Source organism: Frieseomelitta varia, unplaced genomic scaffold, assembly GCF_011392965.1.
Source record: "Frieseomelitta varia isolate USP_RPSP 00005682 unplaced genomic scaffold, Fvar_1.2 scaffold_580, whole genome shotgun sequence".
Classification (NCBI taxonomy): Eukaryota; Metazoa; Arthropoda; class Insecta; order Hymenoptera; family Apidae; genus Frieseomelitta; species Frieseomelitta varia.
The window spans coordinates 466368-475703 of record NW_025110346.1 but is presented as its reverse complement, the minus strand read 5'-3'; the positions used below and the strand labels follow the sequence as shown (position 1 = coordinate 475703).

The following is a 9336-nucleotide window of genomic DNA, read 5'->3' as shown; positions in this document are numbered from 1 at the left end:
CTTTAATTCTTTTTTCTTTTTTTTAGATCTCTCTCAAAACATAACAAGCGAACGAAACGCTCCGTCAAACATAACTACATCTTCCTTCTTTTTTTCTTTTATTTATTTTTTGATAAATAATAATAGCAATAAATATTTGCCAAAAAGGACTCGCGCCTCTCTCAGTCACACTTCGATAACTATCGGTATATAGTTCTCCAAAAAGGTTTGTGTCCCGCAGTTACTAGTCGCAGCGCTTGGCTAAACGCGTTAATTATTCTCTAGTCGCTGCTTTGTTTTCTTTTTCTTTTCTTTTTTTCTTTTTCTTTTTTTAATCGTACCCGTCTGTCCGTCGCAAGAAGGAAAAGAAGACGCGAGAAAAGACGATTAACGTAGGCCTCTGTTTCAATATTATTCGTACTCTCTCTCTCTCTCTTTCTCTCTCTTTCTCTCTCTCTCTCTCTCCGTTCTTATCGATTCGACGTTTGATTCGTATTCGAGAAAAAGCAACGTGTTCGACAAAATTTTCCAAAACATTTCACTTAAAAAAGAAAAAAAAAGGGGGGCGAAAGTGAGAAAGAATTCCGAAGAATGACAGTGTGTAAAAAAGAATAGAAAAGAACAGAAAAATGCACAACGAAGACAAACACAAAGATAGATAGATACATAAGCGTTTACACGTGTTTATTCATACATGTTTATTCTCGCCAGAGTTCGCTCCCCTACGGAAACAAATCTCCACTAGAAAACACAGAGACAATGGACAATGATTAATAAAAGGGCATCGGGCTTTAGCCAACAACTAAAATCAATCAAATACGAAAAAATTACACATGTATAATACAAAACGTGTGCTACGAGCTACGCGAGACTGCGTGTACACCGGAAATATCAACACGCTGTGTCGTGAAATAATATACAAAACGTGCGCGCGTGTGTGTGTATAAAATCGATTCAAAAAGTCGTGCGTAGATGAAACGATTCGCTGGAAAAAGAAAAGAAAAAAAAAAGAAGCAAAGAATCTCGTCTCTCACGTCGCTTTTTCCGCGAGCTCGCCGAGGCCCTCCGATGATCTCGTCATAAATATTAAATAAGTGCGCAGATCGACGGTTATCATACAGCGACAATTAAATGTCGACAAGGCGTATGTATAATTATGTACAGTTACGGAAAAATATACAAAGGACGTCGGCTCCTACGTGGTGTGTATACGTACTCTCGATCATAAAGACGTTTGATTCTTGCGTACATTACTGTTACTGAGGTAAGTCTTTACTGTTTTGCTTTATTCTTATTTCTTCTTCTTCTTCTTTTTTTTTTTTTTTTTGCATTTTGTATTTTTGTTAATAAATTCACTTCAAAGGAAAAGAAAAGAACGACCGCCCCCCCATTTTTCGGTCAGTGTTCGACTCGATCGAAATGTTGTCGAAACATTGTCAAAGGGGGGCCGTGAGACGAAATCACATTCCGTCGCACGAAGTAGTAAATCGAACGATAAAATCGAAAGGAAAGAGTGTCTTATTTTTAAACGGTCCCATGGTTGTGTAATAGCGATGATGCCAGCCGTTCGCACGATCCTCCCGCTAGATCCTTCCCACCTCTCTCGGCATTTGCCTCTCACCTATGAGCTCATGCGTGTCGATCGTTCGAATATATCGTCATTCGCGGCCGGTGATATGTCTTTCGCCTTTCACTGATCAGAGAAAAAAAAAAAGAAAAAAAAAAAAAAAAAGAAACAGAAATCTACAAATCTGAGATAATGCATCGTCTTGGTCTTCCTGAGGCTCTAAGTGTCTCTTTGTTGCTGCTTTTTTTTTTTTTTGTTGATTCGTCCCGTCAAAGGGAATATTTTTTTTTTTTTTTTTTTTTTGTCCCCCCAAAGGGAAAATTTTTTTTTTTTTTTTTTTTGGATTTGAACGTGTTCCGCGAGGAAAGGGCCCGGCGCAAGACCACGGTCAGCCTTGCCGCGAGCTTTTGATTTCGTTTGATGTACCGTTCGTTTAGTTTAGGAGGCGCGTGAACAACCGACTCAACTCGGAACAAAGGGAATACTGAACGACGAGGCTTGTCCCTCGATGGAAGAAAAGATAACCACCGGCGGTGTTTCTTCGTCGTTCGAGTTTCGCCGCGATTACTCGTTGCTACGCTCGAAACTCGTACGCGTTATACAGTGGTCCTTGCGTTTAGAATTCGTCCCGTTCACCAATTCGATCGACTCGATCTACCTGTACTAGAGAGATAAAACTAGCTTTCGTAAAGTTTAAGCTTGGTCGAACTCGCGCTCGTTCATCTCGTCGAACATTTTTTTTTTTTTTTTTTTCACTCGCTTCTTCAACCACTTGCGCTGGAACGACGTCGAGAAACGTTTTTCTCCCAAAATTGCAACAGCTTTCTCAGTTTCGAGTAATATTTCAATGTAATCCAGGCAAAACAAACGATATTATTTGATATCTACTACTTCCGAATAATTTCCTCTGTGAAATGAGAAAGAAAGCGACGAATCACTGTATTTACGGTTCGGTCACTCGTTATGGTCCGCGAACCAGTTGCCAGCGCAGATGGTTGAAGAAACCCGATGGATTATTGTTCGATTTACACCGTTCTTTCATTCTCTTCGCCAAAGACTCGACAATTGAACAATTTAGAAAGCGACTTGGTCCTCGGGGGGGGGGGGATTTATTTTATAGTTCGCTCGTGACAATGTCGTCACGCGTTGAAAGGTTTTCGCAAAACACCAGTTACGATAGAAAAATCTGCGAAACTCGCGAAACGAGACGTTTCGTGGATCGTGACGATCTCTCGGCCGGACATTAGCAACGAATAATCGCCGGCTGGATAGAGATTCGTTCGACTCGAGGATGTTCTTCTTCGAAAGTCGAAGTTTCGACAAGTTTCTCTTCGCGGGAAGAGTTCGCGCAGCTCCCCCTTCTCTTTTGATACTTGCATTTTCTTTATTGTCTGTCTGTTGCGTGTGTTCAGATCTATTGGAATCTTAACACGTTGCTCATCAAGTTGACGTGAAAATTGCCGAAAGCAATCGATCTTAGTAGCACGCTACTAGTGGAACTAACTCTGCGTATCACGATTTTCTTGCATACCAAAAATAAAGAGCTGACCTGACGTAGAAATCTGACGGACGACGCGATGGTCGTTTGTCGACGCACTGAGAGATTGAAGAACTATCTCCGATTGACGAAGCAACGTTTCCCTAGATCGATCAATATCTTTTCTTTTTCTCGTGGACAATGGCTCTTCGACCAGATACTCTCTCTCTCTCTCTCTCTCTCTCTCGATCAAATAAAATATCCATTTAATACTCGTACATCCTACTAACTCTTAAACATTCGCTCTGTATGGCTTTTGTACATATTATTTATGCGTACATGCTTTCAAAGGAACATTTTCTCGCGTCTCAGAGTTAAATTGTGCGCTGAACAACGCGGTACCATAGTTTTGGATTTTCGTGTTTCGATACAAAAATAAAGACACGCTAAAATTACACGCTGTCGTACTCGACTGAGATTTAAGAGAGAAGAAAAGAACAAAAAAAAGGGGGGGAAAGAACAGGAAAGAAGAAAGGGAAAAGAGAAAAAAAAATATGGTTGGACACGCACTCAGAGAGAACGTGAAAATGAAAAAGAGTGTATCTTTTTAAATTTTCTCGGCGTTCTACGCTTCTTCCATTGCGTTATCTTCCTCACTCTCTTTTCTTTTTTTTTTTTTGTCTTTTGGTTTTCGTTCTCTGTTTTCTAACTTCTAAGTAAAATTTACTTCAAGTTACTCGAAAGACACCCGATATTTTTTTTCTTTCTTTTTTCTTTCTCTCTCTTTTTGTTAAAAGTGGAAATTCAACGTGTGTCCCGTGATTAAAAAATCGGATAAACGACACTTCGCAGAGACCTCTTTTTTTTTTTCTCCCGTTTCATTAACTCGAATCGTTTCTTATGTACACGTCTAAAGAATACGCCTAATTAGAAAACGATTCACGCGGATCAAAAAACGTCGGCCGTGGTTAAAAAAGAGCTCTCGACGTGTTGCTTTAACTACATAACGCAACACGATGACCTCCCGGGTAAAACTTGGCTTGCTTCTCGTACATTCACTTGTCTGTATAGCCGTTTAAAAAAATGATGGACCGGGAACAATGACTTCTTTTCCTATAGTATACTGTGATGTTGATTCTTTCTCAAAAATATCGTTTAAAAACTACTTGTTCCTGTATCTCGAATGCAAGTGTACGTATGCATGCTCGCGCGAAAAAAAAAAAGAAAAAAAAAAGGAAAACGAAAAATCGACCGTGACGCGTGAGAGTGTGTTCGCCGTTTTAAAATGGAACGCTCCGATCGTAGGTTCTAACTGGTATTACGTTGCACGTATTTTACGCAAGTCTCGAAGATACAAATTGCCACTTACACTCGTATGTTACATTCGAAACAACGTCTCGAAAGTTCGAAAGTTGCAAGAATCGCTCGCGTTCGTTTACGCGGATTTTTATTATCTGCAGAGTGTATTATCTTTCGCGTTACAATTCGAGTTACACTCGTCTTTGCTAGCTGTAAGTCTGGTTTCAGTTCGACGACTCGAAAAGAAAAAAAGAAAAAAAAAAAAAAGAAAAAAGAAAAAGAAAGAAAGGTCTGCACAGTATTCTTTACAATCGATGCGCTTAGCTACGTAATACTTTTCAAACTCGTCGCGTCGTTTCAATAGTTCTCGAACGAAAGAAACTTTCCAGTATCACACCCGATGATCGTAATCACGTAAGTAATCACGCGTGTAACGATACAATCCGGACTCTTTCGTTCTAATAACGCCGATTATTACATTTTCTTTACAACTTCTCCCCCCTCCCACCTTTTCTTCGTGTTAATCCTGACCATCAAAGGAAAATATACACTCGACATTCAACAATTTCGCCGCCGGAAGCAAATTTCTCGAGTAAATATTCTTTTTTTCAAAAATATTCTTAACAAACGAAGGATCCAACAGGCTCTGGTTTCAGAATTAGACGATTAGAACAGCTAAACGATATTACAACGCGACAATGTTGTTCGTGGCAACGATTTGCTTCGCGTAACGCTTTGAACGCTTCACCTCGCACAGTAGGAAATTATGGTGTTTTGCCAGAACGTTGGACGCTCGCCCGCAGTAGCAAATCATTGCATCGCAAAGACAATAACGACAGAATTTATCCTATATCACGTCGAGGACCGACTTTCGATCGATAAAAATCTCTTCGTAACTTGATTACATAGTATCTCTCTCTCTCTCTCTACTTCTACTACAGATTCAGTCGCTTCAATCACATTCGATTGACTTCTCTCTCTCTCTCTCTCTCTCCGCTTTATCAACGTGATGCACCCACACAGTTTCTACAAACTTTCACGCCTTTCGTTATCGTCGACACTCACGTATGTATGTACGCATGTATGTATGTATGTATGTACAAGAAAAATAAACGTGCTCGCGCGTGTCGCAAGAAGAACGTCGATCGAATCGTTCGCGAATCTACGTTTTTCACCTACGTTTCTTTTTTTTGTTTTTCTTTTTTTTTTTTTTTTTTTTTTTTTTTTGATTCTATCAAAAGACAACCGTAATAATTTTCTTCTCTTTCGGATGCTTATGGATTCGTCGATTTTGTTGCTTTGTTCGTCAACAAACTGGACCGCGATATTGGTTTTCTTTTTTTTCTTTTTTTACTCTCTCTCCTGCTTGGAAAGAGCGATATATATGTATAATACTTACTTAGCGCTCCGTTACCTTCTAGAATCGAACAATTCTCGTTTACTACGACAGAGGAAGAATGTATGTACAATTTTCGTTTACTCTACAATCGATCTCGCTTTCGTTCAACAACCCCCCCATCCCCCGGTTTCTGCGTCGCGATTCTCATCATCACTGGAATCTCAATTCTCTCGTCTAGCGTTCTCGCTTACATCTCTCGCGTGCAACACGTGGCTCTCGTGACATTTTACACGATTCGAACGATTTTCACGCGACGATCGCAACGCAGAAAGGTAAAGCTTCTAGGAAAATCCGAATCTTGGTACTTGGAAAGTAAGACCACCGAAAAACCGGTGTGTCGATGTTGAAGAATGTAGAATTTCGTAGAATTTCGAGGCTCAGTTGGTTCTGTCGAGTACAAACAACGCGTTGCGTTAGCGAGAATACGAGTACAGAGAGTCAGTCGGCGAAAAGCAGCAAGTCGCCACTCGGTGACAATCGGTTTCTCATCGCAGAGCAGCGCAGCTCGTCGCCGTGAGTCGATCACCTACACTCGTTCTGCTCAGCCGCGACGTTGTTCAAGGAACCGACGGACTTCTTCGACGACCTTTTGCCCTCTTGCCTCGAAACGGCGCCGCTGCTCTCCGAGCCCTTGCCGCCACCTTGCGTCGTTCTGCAGGACCTGCTCCCGATGATCTTCGGCTCGTTGCTCCGCTCCGTCGCCTTGTCCAGCTCCGCCATCGCTTCCTGTATCGCGTTCTCCAGCTGCATGTTCAATTTACGACTTCTAGAAAAAGAAACCGGGCAAACGAGAGAATCGTGGGATTAGTCGTGGCATTCAGTCATGATCGCGATTCCAATCGGGGGAGGGAAGGGGCAAACGAGCAAAGCCACGATCGCGATCTACGATCAACGCGCTACGCAACTACGGGCACGCTACTTTGGCTGCTCTTTTTTGCATCGAGTCGATCGAGAATAAACGGGAGGAAATTTTACGCTGTTTGTTTCTCCAGTGTTCGATTAATCGGCGTATGGGGGGAAATGAAAAAAAAAAAGAAAAAAAAAGAGAATTTACTCGGACGTGTAATTGCTTTTTCCAATTGTCAATAAGAGCTTCGATCCAATCAACCAAATTTAAATATCCGGCTGTCGGATATCCTTTATAAGCGGATTTCGAACAACGAACGTTCGCGTTATTATTAAAACATTCTCAACCGTGAATCTGTCGCTTTTTTTTTTTTTTCATTCGATATTTCACGCGCATCATTGAACGCTGAATGCAACATCGAGAAGAATCTCATAAAAATTTATTCGTTATCTGTTGCGTAGCCGTATTGCGACAATAAATACTTTCTTTTTTTTTCTGTAAACGAGACACAGGAAGAATTTACTACTGAACAAGGGATACGTAAGTTATGTTTAAACAGCAATACTAAGCGAATATGAATAAAAATTGCGCATGTGTTTGCAGAGTGTGGGCTAAAGTACATCTAAAAAAAGTCGCGCAACTGCGATCAACGTGAAAACAGAGTGAAAAGCGAAATTCCTTCCAACTCGGGAGATTTTTTTCTATAGATACTTGTTGAAAGCATTCTACTGTTAAACGAGTAATAATCGCGAAATGAAAAATCGCAGCTACGCGAAAGGTTTTCCTATAATGAACAGAGACTCGATCATCGTTTTCGATTATTGGCTGTTGGTTTGCTAATAAATGCTTTACAACGTTGCTCCGTTGATACAAAACGCGCTGCAAACGTAATCAACGATAAAATAACGAACAGGAAACGCTAGTTGTCAATAACTACGTGCAGATCAACTGTGTAAAACATTTATCAATCTTTGTATATTTCGATCTATCTCGAATACCGGGTAGGACAAACGATAACAAAATACGAAACAGAATCGCGTTATTTATCTTCGATTATTAAAAAAAAAAAAAAAAAACATTCGCTCGCGTTACAAAAACACACGCGGTACGGGTTTGCAAAAGTAATGCACATAATATTTCATCGACAGGGAAATCCGATCCGCGCGAAAAGTGATTTATTACTTTTATTAATCCCTCAACCAGAAACGCTTTACTCGGATTGCTATGAATTTTTTTGCACGGCAACAGAGACTTATTTTTTTTTTGTTTTTTTTTTTACGGAAATTTTTCAATAACTACGAAAGTACAAAAAAAAAAAAAAAAAAAAAAAAATGAAAAAATTTATACATATACACATGAAGCGCAAGAATGTCGGTGGAATATCTAAAGAGAGATCATGCAACAACGAACATTTATCGAGAGAAAAACCTCGCGTCGTGTTGATCGTTGCGTAAATGGTAATCGTTCATCCCTCTGTCCTCCCCTCCCCCCTCCCCTCCCCCCTCCCCTCCCCTCCCCTCCCCACCCCGCAAAGAGAGAGAAAAAAAAGCAGAAAAAAATTGGACAAAACCCTCTAGATAAGTCTCTATGAAGTTGATGTCCGAACGACTGGTGATGGTGCGACTCACTTCCTAAACTTTTTTCGCGCACGGTGGTGCGCCTCGAGGCCTTCGGAGAGTGACTTGAGAGCCTTGACCTCGACCTGGCTGCGACCGCCCCCGCCCCCGTACCAACGGACCCAGACAGTCATGGTGCCCGGTGGGCCCAAAGACTCGACCTTGCCCGGCCACGCCGGACTTCCTCTTGCGGCGCCCCACACTAGCTCACCCACTTCCAGTTTCCTCTGGCTCCTCTCCTCCGACTTTGCCTCCGTTACTAAAGGGGTTTTGAAACAAGGTACGCTCGTTTTTTCTTTCACTTCATTTCATTTCAATTCATTTTCACTTGCATTATTCTCTCTCTCTCTCTCTCTCTCTCTCTCTCTCTCTCGCTGCACGCATTTCTCTTCTCACTCTCGCTCTAGTTCACGTTACCTCTCTTCGACTGAACGCGGTGGACCCGTGCGAACGATTCAAGACCAAACTCGTAATTTGGAAAAAGCGGGGCGAGCCTCGGGAGATCGTGAAGTTTTCAGCTATGAACGGTGTACTTTCGAGCACAACTGGTCGTTGACACAGTTACTAGTATATAATACTAGTATACAACACTAGTGTACAGTATAAAATACTAGTATATAGTATATAGTATAAAATACTAGTATATAGCATATAGTATAAAATACTAGTATATAGTATATAGTATAAAATACTAATATACAGCACTGGTATACAGTATAAAATACTAGTACACAACACTGGTATACAGTATAAAATACTAGTATAGAACACTGGTATACAGTATAAAATACTAGTTTAGAACACCGGTATACAGTATAAAATACTAGTGTACAACACTGGTATACAGTATAAAATACTAGTATATAACACCGGTATACAGTATAAAATACTAGTACACAAAACTGGTATATAGTATAAAATACTAGTATACAACACTGATATACAGTATGAAATATTAGTATACAACACTGGTATACAGTATAAAATACTAGTATACAACACTGGTATACAGTATAAAATACTAGTATACAACACTGGTATACAGTATAAAATACTAGTATATAACACTGGTATACAGTATAAAATACTAGTATACAACATTGATGTACAGTATAAAATACTAGTATACAGTATAAAATATAACTAGTATAG

General features: G+C 40.4%; 1 protein-coding gene across 1 annotated transcript; it reads right to left on the bottom strand.

Annotated features, from left to right (window-relative positions):
- Positions 1–3271: 3271 nt before the first annotated feature.
- LOC122534235 lies at positions 3272–8715 on the bottom strand. The gene is made up of 2 exons (XM_043664670.1): positions 8197–8715; positions 3272–6487 (listed from the first exon to the last, which is right to left on the bottom strand). Exons 1-2 carry the CDS (start codon positions 8316–8318, stop codon positions 6244–6246), a joined length of 366 nt encoding a protein of 121 aa, XP_043520605.1. The 5' UTR covers positions 8319–8715; the 3' UTR covers positions 3272–6243.
- Positions 8716–9336: the final 621 nt, after the last annotated feature.

What these genes read in the sequence shown, in the direction of transcription:
- LOC122534235 (XM_043664670.1), bottom strand. Translation starts at nt 8,318, where the DNA reads ATGACTGTCTGGGTCCGTTGGTACGGGGGCGGGGGCGGTCGCAGCCAG. An exon ending in GCGCGAAAAAAGTTTAGGAA is followed by an intron (nt 6,488 to 8,196) that starts GTGAGTCGCACC and finishes TTCTTTTTCTAG; the next exon opens with AAGTCGTAAATTGAACATGC.